Below are 21,381 nucleotides of genomic sequence, written 5' to 3' on the forward strand. Positions count from 1 at the left end.
AAAAAGTATAGGTTTATATTCGGAAATATAAGTTACAAGTCATTTTTGTAAGAGGTAGTCATTTCAGTCGAAAGAACGGCGTCTTGATGACCATTTTGAAAAACATACTTTCACTTTGAGTTTAACCATGATTTTTGGATATAGTTTCATGTTCATAAGAAAAATCATTTTCCCAGAAGAACAACTTTTAAATCAAAGTTTATCATAGTTTTTAATTATCAAATTCAAAACAGCCCGCGGTGTTGCTACGACGGCGTATGTCCGGTTTTACGGTGTTTTTCGTGTTTCCAGGTTTTAAATCATTAAGTTAGCATATCATATAGATATAGAACATGTGTTTAGTTGATTTTAAAAGTCAAGTTAGAAGGATTAACTTTTGTTTGCGAACAAGTTTAGAATTAACTAAACTATGTTCTAGTGATTTCAAGTTTAAACCTTCGAATAAGGTAGTTTTATATATATGAATCGAATGATGTTATGAACATCATTACTACCTCAAGTTTTCTAGATAAACCTACTGTAAATGAAAAAAATAGATCTAGCTTCAAAGGATCCTTGGATGGTTTGAAAGTTCTTGAAGCAGAATCATGACACGAAAACAAGTTCAAGTAAGATTTCCACTCGAAATAAGATTGTTATAGTTATAGAAATTGAATCAAAGTTTGAATATGAGTATTACCTTGTATTAGAAAGATATCTTACTGTAAATAAGAAAGATTTCTTGAGGTTGGATGATCACTTTACAAGATTGGAAGTAAGCTAGCAAACTTGGAAGTATTCTTGATTTTATGAAACTAGAACTTATAGAATTTATGAAGAACACTTAGAACTTGAAGATAGAACTTGAGAGAGATCAATTAGATGAAGAAAATTGAAGAATGAAAGTGTTTGTAGGTGTTTTTGGTCATTGGTATATGGATTAGATATAAAGGATGTGTAATTTTGTTTACATGTAAATAAGTCATGAATGATTACTAATATTTTTGTAATTTTATGAGATATTTCATGCTAGTTGCCAAATGATGGTTCCCACATGTGTTAGGTGACTCACATGGGCTGCTAAGAGCTGATCATTGGAGTGTATATACTAATAGTACATACGTCTAAAAGCTGTGTATTGTACAAGTACGAATACGGGTGCATACGAGTAGAATTGTTGATGAAACTGAACGAGGATGTAATTGTAAGTATTTTTGTTAAGTAGAAGTATTTTGATAAGTGTCTTGAAGTCTTTCAAAAGTGTATGAATACATATTAAAACACTACATGTATATTCATTTTAACTGAGTCGTTAAGTCATCGTTAGTCGTTACATGTAAATGTTGTTTTGAAACCTTTAGGTTAACGATCTTGTTAAATGTTGTTAACCCATTGTTTATTATATCTAAAGAGATGTTAAATTATTACATTATCATGATATTATGATATATTAATATATCTTAGTATGATATATATACAGTTAAATGTTGTTACAACGATAATTGTTACATATATGTCTCGTTTCGAAATCCTTAAGTTAGTAGTCTTGTTTTACATGTGTAGTTCATTGTTAATATACTTAATGATATATTTACTTATCATAATAACATGTTAACTATATATATGTCCATATATATAACATCATATAGTTTTTACAAGTTTTAACGTTCGTGAATCACCGGTCAACTTGGGTGGTCAATTGTCTATATGAAACCTATTTCAATTTATCAAGTCTTAACAAGTTTGATTGTTTAACATGTTAGAAACACTTAATCATGTAAATATCAAATTTAGTTAATATATGTAAACATGGAAAAGTTCGGGTCACTACATTTTTATCATTTGGGGGCTCAATTTGTTTTCGCCATAGTAGGTGTAGAAATAAGAAAGTGAAGTTTTTACTAAAAGACTTGGACTTCTCTAACTACACAATATTTTTACTATACTACTCATAACATATAACCGTTAATTAACAATGCATTTTTTACTTGAAAGTAGATAGGGTGTTTAGATTTATAGCTACGCACAATTAAACCAAGAAAATATGCACTTTGAGAGTTAGGAAAAAAAAAAAGTAAGATGAGTTACTCATTTTTTTTTTCAATCACGCAATATAAATAATAATTATACCAATTTTTGATCTACTTTTTACATAACAATACAAATATTAATAGAAGCTAAAATAATTATATATATTATATATATTCATTTTTTCTTCAATTTTGACTTTTGTTTTGAAAACCTTTTTTAGATGAGTTATATAATATTTTGGTTTATATTCTTAATAAACATGTACTCTGCTTGAATGATTCCTTGGTGGCCATTGTTTTCTGACCGTCCCAAGATCACTTGTTGGCTCACGCAATATTTTTCCCCAAATAAAAGTTTTGCAATTTTATTATGTAATATGAAACATTTTATGTATAACAAGCACGAAAAGATTAAAATGGTAAAAAAATAAAATGATACAAAAAATCATTATACCTGTGAATACATTAAAGAGATTCATATTAAAATGAAATGCCAACTCAAAATTACCTCAATATATATGATTGATTGATAAAATCCGAAAGCTATCCAAATTGTTGCTTATTGAGATGAAGATTGATATGATTGAATTGTATGGTTCATGCATATGAGAATAAAATTTACCGTAGTATTTAGAGATTACACATACCATTAATTTAATGAATTTATAGTATCTATTTAATACTTTACCAAGAATATGAAAAGATTATTTATAGTTATAAGCTTCTCAATTTAATTTACTATTGCTTTTTAAAATGCATGGTTTAAAAAGTGTTTTAAATTCTTACATATAATTGGAAAACCTTTACAATTCATCTTTTATTAGATTAAATGAGTGGATTATTAACACGACAAATTTATGAGAACTCAAAGGATACTCAAATCGATAATTATTAATCGTTTTATTTATAGGAATTAAAATTAAAAAAAATATTGTCATCTTTTACCATTTAATATATCATAAATAAGAGACAATGAAAAGATGTTTAAATACATTTAAACCTATAAATGCAAGAAATTGAAAGGTTAAGTCTTACTTTTATTTATTATATATGAATGAATATATATAAATCTATCTCTAACTTACATATATTGAAAAATAAAAATGTATCCTTTAATTAGGCTATAAATATACGGGGTATTATTTTAATTTTATTTCATCAAGTATTCAAGTTATAATATATGATTAATCTATCTTTAACTTAAATATAATTGAAAAATAGAAATGTATCCTTTAATTAGGCTATAAATATGCGGGGTACTATTTTTATTTCATCAAGTTATAATATATAAATCAAAATATCAAAATAAATTAGTTAAAATGTGGATCAAACAATATGAATATGTAAGTTCTATTTACATTTTTTTAAAAATCATAGATTAAAAAACCTGCAAGTAAAACATGGATACACTTATAACGGTAATAGGTTACTCCGTATATATTTAAGTATACATATATAAATGAATTTATCGCAATTGTTAAATTATTTTTTAAACTTGTTTATATGTTCAAATAAATTTATCTCAATGGGTAGATGAAGTTTTTAATATCACAATTGTTAAATTATTTTTTAAACTTGTTCTTGCTGAATTTCAAGTTGATTAAGATATATATATATATATATATATATATATATATATATATATATATATATATATATATATATATATATGTATAAATCATATAAATTATAACTAAAATGTTATAATAATAAATATAATTATTAATCATAATTGTAATCAAATTATAATTATGAATTATAATCATAAACAAAATCATAATCATAATCTTAATTATTAATTATATAAATTATAACTAAATTGTAATAAAACTAAAGTATAATATATTGGAAGATTTTAATTTTATTTATTTAACTCTATTTAATACATCATATACTTATTATTACTTTTTTTTATATATATAGTATTTTATTTTATTTATTTAACATTATTTAATACAAATCCTATTTAATACACCATACTTAATTTTCTAGGACTCAATTACTATATATATATATATATATATATATATATATATATATATATATATATATATATATATATATATATATATATATATATATATATAGAGAGAGAGAGAGAGAGAGAGAGAGAATAGAATATAGATATATTCAGTATTTATATTTAAATAGTTATTATAATTGAATTAAGTAATACTCCAGTACTACTATTTTTCCATATTAAGAGTTTTTATGATTTATGGTTAATTAGAATAGAATTACGAAAATGCTCATAAATGAGATATTATCCATAGCATGAAGTTTTTATCATTTACGGGTTAATTAAATTATAAAAAGCTATTAAATGAGATTTTTTAGATACTAAAAGATTCAAAAGATACCACAAAAGCAATAGAACCCAGTGAGATAAAAGTCTAAAACAATAGGACACAAATGAAATTAAACCAAATTTGAAACTAAAACAATTGTTTATCTATTCAGATATAAGGAAAGTAAGAACCATGAGTATTCATATAACTCAAATGAAACAAGATTTCGTCGTCTAGAGTCCAGTCCACAATTTCGACACTCGAAACAGCTACTTAATACATACAACCAACATCTAAACAGCAAAAAAAACATAACAGCAGCAGACTATGATGATCCATTAGAAGAAAGAGGTATCGGTTTCAAGGCAGTTTGAATTCTCCTAAACGCTACCTTCACTCGATCTTTCAGTCCCTCGTGTTCGCTCTCAACTTCCCCTTTCTGTTTATCAAGATACGCAACGTTATCATCCACACTTATTACCCACCGACCATCTTCTCCATGCTTAACATTTCCAAACAATTTCATAAGCAACGCGCGTACAATCTCCTCTGTTTTCTTTTGCTCTTCTTCTTCATCTTTCACCGGCTCAGTTTCCACAACCACTTTTGGCATTTCACGACTCGCATTCAACACCAGTGCCACAACTGAATCAGACACCATGTCACTTATTGGGTCAGCTGTCCATTGCAACGAGAGATGATTCTCTGAATCCTGCCTCAACGTAACCTTATCATGGACCTTCAAAGTTGGCACCCCCGATTCTTCATCGGTTGATGATTCAACACTTTCGTATATCTGTTTGAGCCTATGTTTGATCACACCAAACGCACCGGAATACGGGATGGTGATCCTTTGAGTAACATTAGCGGTTGAAAGCTGAGAGAAAACGTGAAGATCATCGGGTGCAATGATCTGATACGAGAACCCTTTTTTCACTAATAATCCACTTACACGTTCACCTGCATCTTCCGGGACCCGTTCAGCTAATCTCCCGATCGTTTTCGCCATCTTTTCTACATTAAAAGACATCTCAACAGATTGACAGTTTTTCGGTGTGTACAATTTTGTGTTTCGATCAGCAAACGAGGAAACGAGCTTTTGTTTAAGCCGGCCCATTTCATTAGCTTCACCATGAACAAGTATGATGTTCGGGGGCATAAGCTCTTCAAGAAACGTAGTCGTCTGCGCACAGTCAGCATGGGCTGAAAATGAAATATAGTGCACTTGCATGTTAAGTGGGGCCATTAACCCGTTCATAAGAGTAACTTCTTTAGGCTCGTTAATTATCGTTTTTGCTAATGTGCCTTCAATCACATAACCAGGTATCACACAAGCATTTTTCTTGTCATTACACCATTTATCAAATAACTGTCGAGAGAGCCCACTTTGAAGACTACCCGGGCTAGCCATTACAACACACGCACGATCATCGTGAAACTCATCAATACTTTTAAGTGGTGCTATATGTTTGAAATCAAACGGGTTTGAACTCGCGAACTGGTTTCTAATTCTTTCGTTCATAGCGTTTATATAGGTTTGGTAAACAGCCATACAACGTTTAGCTAAAGGGGACGCGTAGTAAATTGGAATGTTGTGTAATTCGGGGTGGTTTGACCAGTATTCATCTAGGATTAAGAGTAATTCTTGTGCACGGCCAAGGGCAAATGCGGGAATTAAGACACGGCCGCCATTGGAAACGGTTGAATGGATGACGTCGGTGAAACGTTTTTCACGAATGTATCTTGGTTGGTGAAGTTGGACTCCGTATGTTGACTCTATAATACATACATCGGGTGAGAATTGAGGTAGTTCGGCTGCACGAAGATGGCGGTCTTCTTCGCGTGAGTAATCGCCGGTGTAGAGTACACGAACGCCAGCAATGTCTACCATGAACATGGCGGCACCTAGGACGTGTCCAGCTGTGTAACACCAGAAACGGATGCCGTTGACTTCTAGGGTTTGATGGAAGTCAATTACCTACAAAAATTTAGTTTATAAATACCATAATTATGTAAATGCATTCAACAAATATGCAGCCTATATCAACTTGTAGATCTAGATTCACAGTCCAAACTAATGATAGAGCAAGGAGATGAAAATGAACCTCAATTTTATCCATGGAACGAAGTATGTCTTGTTCATCAAATAACATGTCTTCAACTGAAACTTTGCTGACTTTCACGTAATCTGACAAAAGCAATTTGTATATAGCCTTTGTTGCATGTGTCATGAAGACCCTTCCTTTGAATGTAGTCTGAAACAAAACCAATTGCATTTAACCAATACTAAAGCAAATACATTTACAGAACAATAATATAACAGATAAAAGTAATTGAAGCTTGTTAAAAGTAAGAAACCTTTTCCAAAAAGTAGGGTAGGGACGCGGCATGATCCAAGTGAAAACTGTACATACATTACAATTTATAGAGTTATTAATAAAAGATGGATAAATAAAAAGAATTTCTAAAAGCCACAGAAGCTGGACCAACACAATTTGTGAATCACAATGCAGTTACAATAAACACAATGCAACGACTGCAATAAGATAATTACTAGGTACTCTACTGATTCATGATAAAATAGATTAACCACAATGCAGTTACAATACTAAGATATGGACTACTAATTGGTGTATATAACTAAATATTTAGTAATGTTCACTATGACATTTATGATCTACCGGCATGTGTATAATCATATAAACAATATGCAGTAACTATAGACTAAGATAATTACAGACTGCTAATTTGCGCATAACCACGTAAAACGGCGGGATAACTTTTTGAGTTTTGAGTAAGATAACTGTGGGATACTAATTTGTGTATAATTGTGACTATTCATTGATGAAAGAAATACACAAATTCTAAGTAATTAGCTTACTGAGTGATGAGAAGAACATCAATTGTAGACGGATCGATTTCATCAAAATAAGGCAAAGCAGCCATTCCAGAAAACGCAGGATGAATTCCACAGTCAAACTAACAACATTCAAATAATATATAGAATATATATATTAATACACAAATCAAACCCTAGACTGCAAACAGAATAATAAAACACAAATAATTAATCAAATGATTAATAACTGGAGTGAACATACCATAATAGTTTTGCCTTTGAAGGTCATGAAAACACACGACCTACCGACTTCACTACCAGCGCCTAAAGGAGTGATAGTCATTACGTCTGATTCTCGAGTTAGAGTTGAATCGCGTCTCTTTAATGACGATTGTTGTGAAGCCATTTGCAGTTAATGACCTACGTACGCTGAAGTGATTGAAAACCTAGGGTTTTGTTTGTACAGAGACGATGGGTTTTGGGGATGTGAAAACCCTATCTTAAAGGCAATTGTGCGCGCGCTTGGTTTGGATGCTGAGGTTAGAGTGAAAATTCCGAGTCGTGACTCGTGGTCGACTCAGTTTAATTTCTTTTTTTGAAAACTAAACTTTTTTTCTGAACGGCTAATTTTTTGACATCAGTAGATCATTTATTTCAACGATCCTCATCATTTGCACGCATCACACACGTTCGGGCAGAAACCCGAACCCGATCGACGGTACTCGAGAACACATCCATTCGGGCAGTGTTCCTGGGTAGAGGTCCGTGAACGAATCCGGTAAAACCTCCCTATATAGTCAATATATACTACCATTATTGGTGTTCAATTGTTTTAAAGAAAATCATGTCATCCCTAAGGATCGAACACGTGACCTCTCCCTATCCCATAACACAAAGTACATAAGAGTAACCGTTGGGCTATGCCGCAAGTTCTTTATTGATATTTATCAACCCCACAAGTTGCGAGTATTAGACATACATCTCCAATTACATTTGCTTACAATATATCACCATGTAATTAGTCTAATTCATTAAAAATCTACCACTTTTTTAAACATCGCTCACAAACATTAGCCTGGATGCCAGGTCATCATTGGGTTTGATTTCCATTCTTCGAAAGTAGCCTTCACCTTGGAACACCTGTTTGAAAACCAGAGATGAAATAAAATCCGCAGATTGGATAATACATCCTCATTTAGGACTTGACTTCTCTTCTCATGGGGTGCGTGAATCAAATTGTTTCGCCATTTTCATATAAGCCATAATAAAATATATCGGGATGCTAAGCAAATACGGTTCAACTCCTTTGCACCTGCCTTCATGTTTGCCGAGCTAATGACTCATTTTAATTTCAAGTAACTCTCGAGCTAGCTAGTTTTACTATTGTTTGGAGGAGAGGTTAACCTTTGTTCACGAGTTTAGTTTTTTGTTAAGAAGAAAAATAGAAGAATTTACCCTCTGTTTAAAAGACAAAGGCTTATAAATAGTAACTTTTTCATGGTTAAATCGTTTTTACTTCGCGTTAAAATAGTTGTATCCACAATGCCACCACACTAGAAGTTGACAATCGTTGTAAACTTTAGAGGGCCGAATATAAATTTAAGCATGAAAAATGAAAACTTTATATGGGTGTAAATTTAAATTTTAGGGGATCAATTAATTTTCGTAAAACTCCTCACTAAATCCACCTAAAAAAATGTGTCTAGTTTTTCTCTTTGGCAATTTTTTCTAAATCAAAAGTATCTTATTTCCTTCACTTTTATTTTTATTCACTTCATTTCCTTTATTTTATAGAAAACTCGGGTACAGAGAAAATAGATGTTAGAATATAAACGCACTATTGAGTTTCTAGTCATAACAATCTATTAACCATAAGTTTGGATTGATATGTAAAAACGTATAAATCGTATGCTTATGTAATATTAAATTAAACTTTTGAAAAATAAAATCTTTAAAATAACTTCAAGAATTAGTAGAGCTTATGGAAAATAAAATGACTAGATTATTTTTACTATATTATTTCACAATTTATATTTGTGTTCTTTAAGTAAGAAAATTTTAATATTAACTACTTTACTAAACATTTAAAAAATAAGCTTAAAAAGGTACTCAAAAAAATAAGGTGTTAAAGCTACTCCATAATTGTGTTTTATTTACCTGAGCTCTAAAAAAAAAATGAAAAGCAAACAAACATCTTGGAAAATAAAAAAGAAGCACCCATCTTGTATTCACATATGGGTGTTAAAAATCGGAAGCACCCATATGTGAATACAAGAACACGAGAGATACAAATTACACTTGTTGACCAGACCAAGAGATAAACACGCTAATATAGAGGTGGATTACAATGGAAAGTTGACTAGATAACCAACACTTTATAGAATCGTATACCTATGGATTAGAGAGCCAAGTTTGTCAATCTATATCTTTTAAGCCTTCTCGAAATCCAATTGTAAGTCAATACTTCATCTAAGGAGTTATGGAATCTAAGGAGTTAATTGAGAAACATTTAAATGAAGGGATGGAAAGTGTTTCTGATTACTTCGATTTTTAACATGACTTATCTACAAAAAGCTTAGTAGTTAGATGACGAGATTAGTTAACTCCGGGTTGGTTTCATCGAAGCTGAAAAGTGAATGCAGTTTAACCCTATCATGTGCAGATATAATGTTTTGGTGTTTAAGTTAGAAAAAAATGGTACAGATTAAATAAAATCAAAGTCAAAACATACGCAAAAAATGTACTTCAAAAAACGACCACAGTGGGAGTCGAACCCACGACCTTCTGATCCGAAGTCAGACGCGCTAATCCACTGCGCTATGCGGTCACATGTTATTTGCTTCCATTTATTCGATTATATCGTAAAGAGATATCTTCTTATCGAGTTGTTTGCCACGTAACTCGTTTGTTGATTATTGAATATTGATAGCTACGTTTGAGGCTTTAAACCATCCATATCATGAAGCCTTTGCAAAGCTCATATTTACTTTGATTCCACAGTAAAGCTATCTCAACTTGCTTCAAACAATGTTTGAATAATTTAAGTCCTAGTTCAAAACCACAATCAAACCAGTTTCCATCTTAAAAGATCTCCAGATGAATTACACTTTCCATATCTACAACCCAGTCAGGTTGGGACCAAAATAGGTTCTTATCTAAGAGACAATGAGGTCCGATATTTTTACCTGCTCATGTTTGTTTGATTACTTTTCTAATCTACAGGGTAGGAATATATATATAACTAGAATGAATGTTAACCAGACCAATTTCATAAAATTTTCGGCACCATATAGTCATCAATCATGGGTTTGTCTCCCCACAATTGAATACGATTTTTCGTTTGTAAGTAACTACTACTACATCTTGGTAACAAAACAAACTAAGCGTTTCTCTAAATTAAGTAATGTTCCTTTCTTCTACATTCAATAAAAAGGGAAAAAAATTAACAAGCTTCCCAACTTAAGAGAAACATATATTAACTGTTTGTCCAACCTTGTAAAACTACTCGTAAATCTTTTCTATCAAACATTATACAAGGCTTCCAGTTGGTATAGCAATAAACTACAAAAGCTCCAAATCCACTTCTTCATGAAAAAAATTCTAGTCGCATTTGATGTTTCGGTAGATCCTTCTAACAAACAAGTTAGAGCCCAAATGACCAACCGCTCCTGAAAATAACACAGTAAAAGCACAAATTAATAACTATTTGAGGTTGCCATTTCAACCCATTTACTTATGATGTCTAACGGGTCGAACTATAAAATGCTGGCAGTTAGGAATACTTGTTACATGTCTAAAAGGTCACCCAAAGTACATTTATAATTCACTTAACCTCCTAAAAATTGAAAATTCAAACTATTTATTAACTGAAATTATATTAATTAATTGCTGCAATCAAATACGAAATACACCCTACGCCCTTGAGTGTAGGGCTCAGATCAAAGATTACCCATTTGGTCCGTTACCCAACCCATCCATTTTGCCATCTCCAGCAATAGCAATAGGAATCTGGTGTATCCAAATCGTTATTACCTTTATGATCATGACAATGAATGAACAGTCTTTTGATTTTAAAAAGTTGCAGATAAGAATAAGCTACAAGCGTCATTAGAGAAAATACATAAACAGAAAGCATGCGTAGGATAAGAAAGATATTGCTACTCCAGTTTTATGACTTCATTAACGCAAAAGTGGTAAACTTTTGATAGACGTAAACATTAAACATTATAACATTAAAAAATTAAAATAAATAAATAAATAAAAAAGATAAAACTCACCGCAGAGAATTCCTAAGCCGAGGCAGAACATGGCGGTATATCCAAAGTAAAAACTGGTTTGAAAAAACCCCGACATTTTAGTCTTCACGGAGTAGTAATATATTGAATACAAATACACGTAAATAGCTGTAGATGCTGCTGAGAAAAACGAAGTCCATTGCCAGTAGTAATTCTCCGCGTTTAGCAGAAAATATGTTCCAACAATTGTAACACAAACTGTAACAATAACGAGAATAATAAAAACAAGCAGCATAAAGCCGTACACATAGTACACCTGTCAAATGAAAAAAAACAAAGATTTAGTAAATAGTTGACATTTCAGTTATAATACATAGCATAAAATGATATATAGAGTTTTACCTTGTAATTCCAGAACGATGTGAATACAAAGTACATCTCAATAAAAATACTGCCAAAAGGTAACAACACTCCCATTATCGAGACTACAAATGGCGTTAGATACCATTTCTTTTCGGGAATAGGGCGCGGAATTGTTTTCACGCGACACGGGTTGTTGGGGGACCCACTCCAGTTTCGTCCCACGACTGTACCGAGAAGAGCGAGGGGAAAAGAAATAAAAGCCCATATTACGAATACAACCACCATTGTGCCAAATGGAATAGCAGCTAAAGATCCGTAAAATATGGCGACCGTATTTAAAATAAAACCAATCCCGAAGCATAAAAATGGGAAAAGTGAAGCTGTGAGGATCATTGACTTTATCCAACTTTTTCCTGATATATAAAAGAAAAATTAGTGAAACTAATAATATAATGCTTAAAACAATAATTAAAATAGGTTTTAAGATAGGCGCACATACCACCATTACGTGAATACATTCCACCACTCACATAGCCGGAAACAAAAGAAGTGAGGGCGTAACAAACTATAAATGTTGTGACGATAGCTCCTCTCCTGGACAAATATTAATAAACACTTCAAAATTATTACTTGCTACATAAAAAAATAAAATAAAATAAAAAAAAGAGATAACCAAGGATCTGGTAAATTCTAATTGACGGACCCAGTTCATATAAAGTAAACTTTTTTAGTTTATGCATTCAAACAGGTGGAGTTAAAAAGTAATGCAAACAAATCCATTTTCAAGTCAATGGGTTATGACACCGCTAGTGGTAAAGATTACTTAACTGCAACAAATACTCCAAAGTATACTAAACAATGTTGCAAAAATCGCTACTCGTGGAGTACTTGGATGTTGACCAAGTTTGATTTTGACCGATTTTGACCGATTTTGACCGAGTACTGTAATTCCAAGTCCTGCAACCCTGATACTAAGACTATTTAAAAACTCACTTTCTTGAAATGATTCTTATTACTCACCCAACATATAACATTCCAACAATTGCAAGCAAGATGACAAGAAGTATCAATATCGCCATCTGGGCACCTGTACCAACAAGTGCTGATAGCAACACCATATTGCGAGGCGGGCGGAAAACATCCCCGTGAACAAGTTTCCAACCGGATTCTTCACTAACATCTCTCTCCTGTAAAGGAAGTATATAAATGAATGGTGAGATGAACACAAAATTTTACAAGTTGTGACCTCCAAATGTCTTACCAAAGTTTCAAGATCATCATCTTCCCGAGCATACTTGGCATAATCATTTCTTAGAGTGCGCATCAGTATCATTGAAACCAGTCCAGTAAGGAAGATAACCATCATAAATGAATTGAATATAGAGAACCAGTGAATCTGTGCATGATAAGACAGTTACAACATCAAGTCTTAAGTTGTGAAAAAAATACAAGTGTGTTACAAATTAATTTCTGAGAAACTGAAGAAGAAAAGCTCACCTGATGCTCAAAAAAATGGTAATCTAGGTAAACATTAAAACGTTGACCGAATGGGATGTCAGTTTCACTCCATTTGACTGAATATGTCATGTCTAACTTTCTTCCAACTTCCAATGGCTTTGGATTCTCTTGTGTGAGATTGACATGAATGATCTGCAGGAAAAAGACATCAAGAGTCTAGAAGCATGATGACAATAAAATTCATACTATATTCTCAGCAAATTATAATTTCAAACCTGATCTTTGTTGTATTTTATTGTAATATTTTTATGTGTAAATAGCAACTGCTTGTTATCAGATTGTAGCTCCCCAACAAAACCTATACGACAAAAAAAGGACCAAATTAATGTAAGGATTGGCTGTGAAAAGAATATACTGAAACTAAAAGAGAAAAATAGTTTATGAATACATACCCCACAATGGCAGATCATCTGAGTTTGTGTTCAGCACAACATAAACAAAAAAGAAAATAAGCGATCATAAGAAGCATATAAAAAAGAATTTTGCAGCAACGAGATATATCCGTGTGCGTAACGAGGCATAAAAGTTAGCAATTACTCAGCTTAAAAAATAGATTTCCTTTTAAGACTCTAAATGTCCAACATTCACATTTGAAGGTCCCATTTATATGCTCAGAGAAGAGATTATGCAACTGTTGGGCCCACTGTCCCATTCATTTATCATTTATCATGAAGAGATAAAGTACGAACCAGAAATGAAAAACTCAGACTCGATGAATCTGATACAAACCAATGGAATATAAACATTTTAGGCAATAATTTGCTGAATGCCTTACAACACAGAACAATCTCATACTGACAACACAAGAACACAATGCTTACCCATAAAAAATTCAAACCAGTAGTTATTCTCAATAGCTTGCTTAAACTGCGAGACCTTTGGTTCATCAAGTTCGAGCTCACAAATAATAGTCTTTTCCACATTCTCTGCCAAAACAAGTATATGACGTATAAGCATATATGCTAAACAACACAAGCTAATCGTCCACAACTATACAAGACCTGCATACTTTGAAACTTGACATCAATTTGACTATCAATTAGCTCGTTTCCACCCAATACTTCACCAAGACCGCCCCATTTGTGCCCAGCATGACCAGTTGGGCGACAAAATGGAAGACTGTAATAATTATAAGTTTCTTGTGGATTATTATAAGGCCCGACTTTATTCACCCAAAGGTCAACTGTGTCATCTGGTTGATACTGCAAAAGAAAAACAACACAAATGTGAAAAATGAGTTGAATGATATGAATTTAAGAAGTACATACTTAAACAGTGAGTATCCTTCAAGCTACTTGCACTAGATCAAATCACGACTGCATCACGAAACAACTAGTCATGTACACACACGAGCTTGCAAAAACACATACACAAGTGAGTATCCAGACATACTGACCAAGACCAAATAATTTAGACTAGAGGGCATGATTGTTCATGAAACTATTTTATAGCAAGATGCCAAGATAACAAGCAGAATATAATGTCCATAACTTGAAAAAGAGTACTATGAGTCCAATGTTTGTACTTCCCATTCAGTAGAAACAAGTACAGGTCAAATAGAGCAACCCACAATTAACAGTAATTAGCCATCTGGATTCGTATTCGTTTTTGCTTTTGAAAGCTGAAAATGCGTGTACATGATTGCATTCATGTTAAAGGTATTCCCTTTTTAAGATGCAAATGATATTCTTATGTTTTCCAGCTAATAATGCAGACAAGTATAGCACCATCAGCTACAATGTATTAAATCCCTAACTTGAACAACATTCCGATCACGGATGCTTCACATCTCTAGGTATAACAAATCGCATATCGCAATCCTTAACATCACCATAATCGAACATCGAAATCCACATTAACACGTACCCAACACTTTCTAATCAACAGCATTACTAGTCCCAATAAAACATACTCCCGTTAGCTACAAAAGCATGTATATATACCTCTACGTGTGTGCAATGTAAACCCTGACACAATACAAACCTCAGTTTGAAGCTAGACCTCCGTACAGATCTTACAATAAAGCGTCAATACACTGTAATTCAAAGTCGGAGATCTAAACACTAAACGTTTGCAGTCAGAATAAATCAAAATTAGGGTTGAAATATTACAGAACCTTGTGATCGTAGTCGGAAGCGAGCGCCGGCGAGGAAATGATGAGGAACGAAACGACAGCAACGGCGAGAGTAGCTGAGGAACGGACGGTGGACCACATCGGGATCGCCGGAAATTGGATTTGGATCTAACGGCGATTTTGGTCGGGAAAATAACAGTATTTATTTAAATATTTAAAATATTTAATATTATGGGAAATGAATGAATATATCGGAGTTATGAAAGGGTTCTGGTCTCTGTCTAATTTTTTGTTAAATAAATTGAGTTTTTGTGACTTTTGGTTAGTAAACACGTAATCACAGACTAGTGGGTGTATTTTACTTTTTTTAATGACAACAAAATATGTTTAGAGATCACACGTATAGTCAACACAGATTACAGATATTGAGATTTTTGAGATTTGATTTTGTTATTTTGAGATTCACCATGTAAAAAAAGGAAAATGAAAAGAACTTATTTGTTAGTAGTATTATCTTACTATTGAAGTGTGTGATTTGTATTTGTAAGTATCAAATAATACACTTCATTTGAAAAATCTCTCCTCTCTCAACGATCTGAGATCCTTCTTGATCATTGTCGAAAGGGAGTGGGGAATGTGGTTGTTCATGTCGCCGTAAAGTTGTAATTTAGATAGCAATTCGTGTAGCTTTTCAAAAAGAGAAAAAATAGCTATTCATGTAGGAATCATGTTTCTACATTTATGTTAATTTATTACTTCCTGAATAATTGGATTTGGACTGATTCCCGAGGATATTCGGTTAATAAGGATTAGTTCGGGACGTTTACCTAACTAGGAAGCAATTATTGAACGGAAAACTTTTACTTTCGTAAGGTTTGAAAAGATTCAGGAGGGGGCAAAAAAGCGTAAAGTGTGAACTGGATAACGGGTAAATGAATAAGGTTTCTCTTGTTCGGCCTATCAATGGAAGTGAGTATTTATATTCACATTTACGTGACCTAACCCCCGATATTCCATAAATTTCTGACATTTTTCCCTAACACCCCAAGATATGGCTGTTAACAATTGATATGCGGAATATGTTTGACTGTTACTGAATATATTATGAACAACAGAGTAAAAGATAAAGGAGTTTATTGATCTAAATTGATGAACTTGAATTAGATAAAAGAGAGCAAAAGCTTAATAGGTTACATTTTTACTAGCTTGGTTCTTGTACAATTTCAAATGGAGTCTATTTATACATAGACTATACAACAGCTAATTCTATTCAAAGGCATGGTTACAAATCACTTTTGCAACAACTTTAACATTTATGGTATGTTGATGTTGGGAGGTAACCGTTTGAAGCTTGCATCTCTTGAATTCTTCATCTTGCTTGTGAGTTACTATAAATGGAAATGATAAGAGGAATTTTCCTAATCCACTTGATCAACATTCCAATTTTGATATTCTTAGTATTTATTTTATTTTCTAATACTCCCCCTCAAATTGAATAGTGGTTTTTCCACAATTCAACTTGCCCAATACATCATTGAGGAGGCTTTCGTTGACTAGTCAATCACGAGCTAGTCTTAAATTTTGTTCAGTCGATTCCCGGCTTGAACTTCTTTGATTTGCCTCGATCATCAAGCTCCCGACATGAACCTAGTTCAATCTTGAACCTTTACTAGTTCGACAAGGAGTATTCATTTTCTAGACATGAACCCAGTCCAACTTGGACTTTTATTGGTTCGCCTAGGAATATTCAGATTCCAACATGAACCCAGTTCATTCTTGAACCTTGTTTGGTTCGCTTAGAATTTTTAAGTTTCCTTTCCCTGATATGAACCCAGTTCCATTTGAATCTTGTTTGATTCGTCAAGTAATATTTAAGTTTCCCGACATGAACCCAGCTCCATTTGAACCTTGTTTGGCTAGCCCGACATAAACCTAGTTCAACTTTAGCCTTGTTTGGTTCGCATGGAGTATCTTGCTTTATTCCATTATATGCTTTGGTAATCAACTCACGGTGAAGCTAGAATCAATCTCCCCCTCACCCGTGTGTTGGATATGTACCGTAAACAATCATAAAAAAATAAGGATTAGTGACGTCATGTGTGACGACCCCGAAATTTCCGACAAAATTTAAACTTGATCTTTATATGATTTCGACACGATAAGCAAAGTTTGTAATGTTGAGTCTCAAAAATTTTGAACTGTTTCATATATTCAAATGATCTTCGACTATCCACAATGATTCACGAACAACTATTTGTAAATAGATACATATATATTTAAAAATATAAATATATATATTAATTCGAAATATAATTTGAAATGTTGTATATTATTGCTATTAAAATCTAATAAAATAAAATAAAATATGATGTTATTATTATATTATTATTATTATTGAGACTAAGTTTGAGATTCATGGATATAATAATATATTGATACATGAGTGTTCATTTCTTTCCGTTTACTACCCCATCAAATTTAATCCACCATCTGTGACGATCGCTCCAAATCCATATGGACGAACACGTCATTCATCGATTTCATTGCGAGGTATTTGACCTCTATATGATACGTTTTGTAAACATTGCATTCTTTTGAAAAGGCACACCATAAATGAATATTTAAATCAAAGGTTTTCGACATCTGATGATTTCTACACATAGACAATCACCGTAAATAATAGTTTACAATAGTACTTCCATTGACAATGCAGTCAAAATAAGATACATGGTGATGATTTGGTGAATGCAACGTTTCCTTGATAAATATGCCATGTAAGACTCCATGCACATAGCTTGTCTAACATATAAGCAAACAGCGGAAGACTTCTAGGGAACCTGAGGATAAACATGCTAACAAGTGTCAACACAAAGGTTGGTGAGTTCATAGTTTTGGTGTTTCGCATAATCTGTATATAAAGGTAGATCACAAGATTTCAGTTGTTTCATCTAGAAACGTTTATCAAAATATTCTACAAGATTGAGCACCCTGGTAACTAAACTTAACGTATATATAATTTGTACCCTTTGTATAATCATCTTAATAATACACGCAAACCAACGTGTACGCTTCTCAAATAGCATACGTCCGTTAAAAGGCTAGTGCTCTAGCTCGGACAGGGATATCAAGCCCTATGGATCCATATACTACTACTCGCGCCCACCAGTTCTTATAACTGGCAGTTACTAGTTACCAAAGCTAAGGGATTTTTGGTTCAAACTCAGTGTAGAATTTAGTATGTACTTGTATCCATTGTGTTTAAAATAAAGTGCATGTATTCTCAGCCCAAAAATATAGATTGCAAAAGCAATTAAAAAGGGAGCAAATGAAACTCACCTTAGCAGCATATAAAGTCGTTCACCAAAATATGACTGAAACTCGGATTACCAAATAACTGTAGTTCTCAACTTAGAGAACATATGTTGGTCAATAAATGTCTATTAAGCTAGGTCAGATCATAGTGTATCACAATCCTAATGCTCGAGATTGACATATAAAAGTTATCCAAAGTTGTTTCAAAAAGTCAATTTTGACCATAGTTTAACAAAACGAGACGTGCCTTATATAAGGATTCATTTACTCGGTTGATAATATTCAAAAATCTAATTTATCAATCTTACAGACAAGTTGTTTAGATATTAATTGCATATTCAAAAGCAATTCCAATTAACGTCAATTATAATTCAGTTGATCATATCTTTTAATCCGTTCATCGAAACTATTCGATATCTAAATGAAAAGTTATTGATTTTTCGCCAGCTTTTCAAAAACATGTATATCATAAACCTTTTACCAGTAATATATGTATTTAATTCGTGATCTATTATAAACTGTTTAACGATGAAATTTAGTATACAAGCATGTATAAATATATATACTCGAGCACTAGACATGTATACACTATTAATTTATAAAAGATAAAATATAAATGCTTACGTATCAATATTGTGATTCAATATTTCAGAAAAGTACGTAGAGGTAACGGAGATGATAAACACTAGGTTAAATATACCCCCGAACATTACTGTGACGACCCGTCCTTATCCACCTGAACGAAGTCATCAACATTTGGTCCCATTGCGATGATCGATTCCAAGTAATGTCCTTAAATTGAGCAAATGCACAGCGGAAGACTTAATTCGTACCTGAGAATAAACATGCTTTAAAGTGTCAACCAAAAGGTTGGTGAGTTCATAGGTTTATCTTAACAATAATTTCAATATATTAATAGAGCACAAGATTTCCGTTTATAAATATATGTACACTCGCAAGTGTATAAAAGTATTCTATAATTTGTAGGCACCCAGTAACAAGCCTTAACGTTCATGTTTTACCCTCTGAAAGTACACCAGATCAGGTGTGTTTAATATAACTTCAAAGTACTAAAGCATCCCATAGTAAGGATGGGGTTTGTCAGGCCCAATAGATCTATCTTTAGGATTCGCGCCTACCGTACATAGACAAGTAGTTTAATGTTACCAAGCTAAGGGTATATTTCTGGTTTAAACCCACGTAGAATTTGTTTTAGTACTTGTGCCTATTTCGTAAAACATTTATAAAACAGCGCATGTATTCTCAGCCCAAAAATATATATTGCAAAAGCAATTAAAAAGGGAGCAAATGAAACTCACCATACTGTATTTTGTAGTAAAAATACATAGAACGACATTGAACAAGTATAGGGTTGGCCTCGGATTCACGAACCTATATCAATTGTATATCTATTTAACCCATAGTAATTGAACAAATTTATATACTATTATTATTAATGATATATTTGTTATTTTAATGAATTATATGTTTCATTACATAATTAACTATATTTTTTTTATATAACTACTTAATATAAAATATCAATGTAGTTAGGTTATATGTATTAACTATATTTTTATAAAGATATTATTTCTTTGTTAAATTAATAATTATAGTAATACTACAATAATGATAACACTAATATTATTAATAATGATAATAAAAAGGATAATACTTATAACAATAATGAAATGATAACTTTAATAAAAATACTTTTGTTAATAATAATAATTTTAAAAATGATAATTTTAATGATAATATTAATAGTAATGTTAATAATAATAATAATAATAATAATAATAGTAATAATAATCCTAATACTAATAATACTTATATAATAATAATAATAATAATAATAATAATAATAATAATAATAATAATAATAATAATCATAATAATAATAAAAGAGTACAACCTTTGAAGAAACAAGCTTTAAAAATAAAACGCCACTGCCCGGGATCGAACCCGCGACCTCTCGTTCAAGACCAACACTACTAAACCATTGGACCGTTCATACATCTTGTCTCTATTCATCCGTTTAAATTTTAATATGTACGAATCTATATCATTAATTTATCACCTTCATGTACGTATTTCATGTATCATTTATATTTCCTTCGACATCATATCACTCAGCCCAACCAAAATCATATCGGTGATCTCGGCCCAAAATCATAAACTCTTCGGCCCTTTTAGAAGAAGAACCATGATCCGATTGTAATTGAGTTTGTGGTATCATTCGGGAGTTTTTTTTAAAAAAAAATATACAATAAACAGCTGGATGTGCTTTTGTGGGATTCATCTGTAACGTATTATCATCATTAAAATATTGTCATTTTATCAAATGTTATCCTCCAATCTCGCTCATTATCCTAATTCATCTCATCATCATTGTTTTGTAACATCTTTATCATGAATTCCCATCATCACCATCCTTGTCATCCTTTAATTAATAAAAGAAACCAAATTGTTGGGTGAGTGTATGTTTCGGTCCACATAAAAAAAATGGAACGTGCCTTAAAGTCTTGGGTAGGTCCTTGGCTTTATTAAAGTGAAGACTCAAGGTTTGCAGTAGTTTAAAAACGAAAATAGGACAGAAGGAAAGGAATAAATCGTGAAGAAGGTGAAGGTTACAGGAAATAAAATTTGTTGCAGCAACATCGACAGTTTGTAATATTTGTTCCAGGGTTGCAAGAGATCGTCGAATAGAAGAAAGAAAAATAAAAAAAATGGTGTGTTGGGT

General features: G+C 32.1%; 2 protein-coding genes and 1 non-coding gene across 3 annotated transcripts; all 3 read right to left on the bottom strand.

Moving 5' to 3' along the window:
* Nucleotides 1-4,460: 4,460 nt before the first annotated feature.
* LOC139851745 (cleavage and polyadenylation specificity factor subunit 3-I-like) lies at nt 4,461-7,622 on the bottom strand. Its single transcript, XM_071840907.1, has 5 exons — nt 7,399-7,622; nt 7,179-7,276; nt 6,656-6,701; nt 6,403-6,552; nt 4,461-6,275 (listed from the first exon to the last, which is right to left on the bottom strand). The coding sequence occupies exons 1-5, from the start codon at nt 7,540-7,542 to the stop codon at nt 4,623-4,625; spliced, it is 2,091 nt and encodes a 696-aa protein (XP_071697008.1). The 5' UTR covers nt 7,543-7,622; the 3' UTR covers nt 4,461-4,622.
* Nucleotides 7,623-9,889: 2,267 nt separating this feature from the next.
* Nucleotides 9,890-9,963, bottom strand: TRNAR-UCG (transfer RNA arginine (anticodon UCG)). The gene has a single exon. It is a non-coding gene; the product is annotated as a tRNA-Arg (tRNA).
* Nucleotides 9,964-10,398: 435 nt separating this feature from the next.
* Nucleotides 10,399-15,600, bottom strand: LOC139852234 (transmembrane 9 superfamily member 1-like). The gene is made up of 12 exons (XM_071841473.1): nt 15,369-15,600; nt 14,262-14,454; nt 14,074-14,178; nt 13,645-13,662; nt 13,468-13,550; nt 13,232-13,384; nt 12,996-13,130; nt 12,755-12,921; nt 12,234-12,328; nt 11,774-12,147; nt 11,414-11,687; nt 10,399-10,804 (listed from the first exon to the last, which is right to left on the bottom strand). The coding sequence occupies exons 1-12, from the start codon at nt 15,465-15,467 to the stop codon at nt 10,737-10,739; spliced, it is 1,764 nt and encodes a 587-aa protein (XP_071697574.1). The 5' UTR covers nt 15,468-15,600; the 3' UTR covers nt 10,399-10,736.
* Between the last annotated feature and the right edge of the window lie 5,781 nt (nt 15,601-21,381).

This window comes from Rutidosis leptorrhynchoides, chromosome 6, assembly GCF_046630445.1.
Source record: "Rutidosis leptorrhynchoides isolate AG116_Rl617_1_P2 chromosome 6, CSIRO_AGI_Rlap_v1, whole genome shotgun sequence".
In the NCBI taxonomy this organism is placed as follows: domain Eukaryota; kingdom Viridiplantae; phylum Streptophyta; class Magnoliopsida; order Asterales; family Asteraceae; genus Rutidosis; species Rutidosis leptorrhynchoides.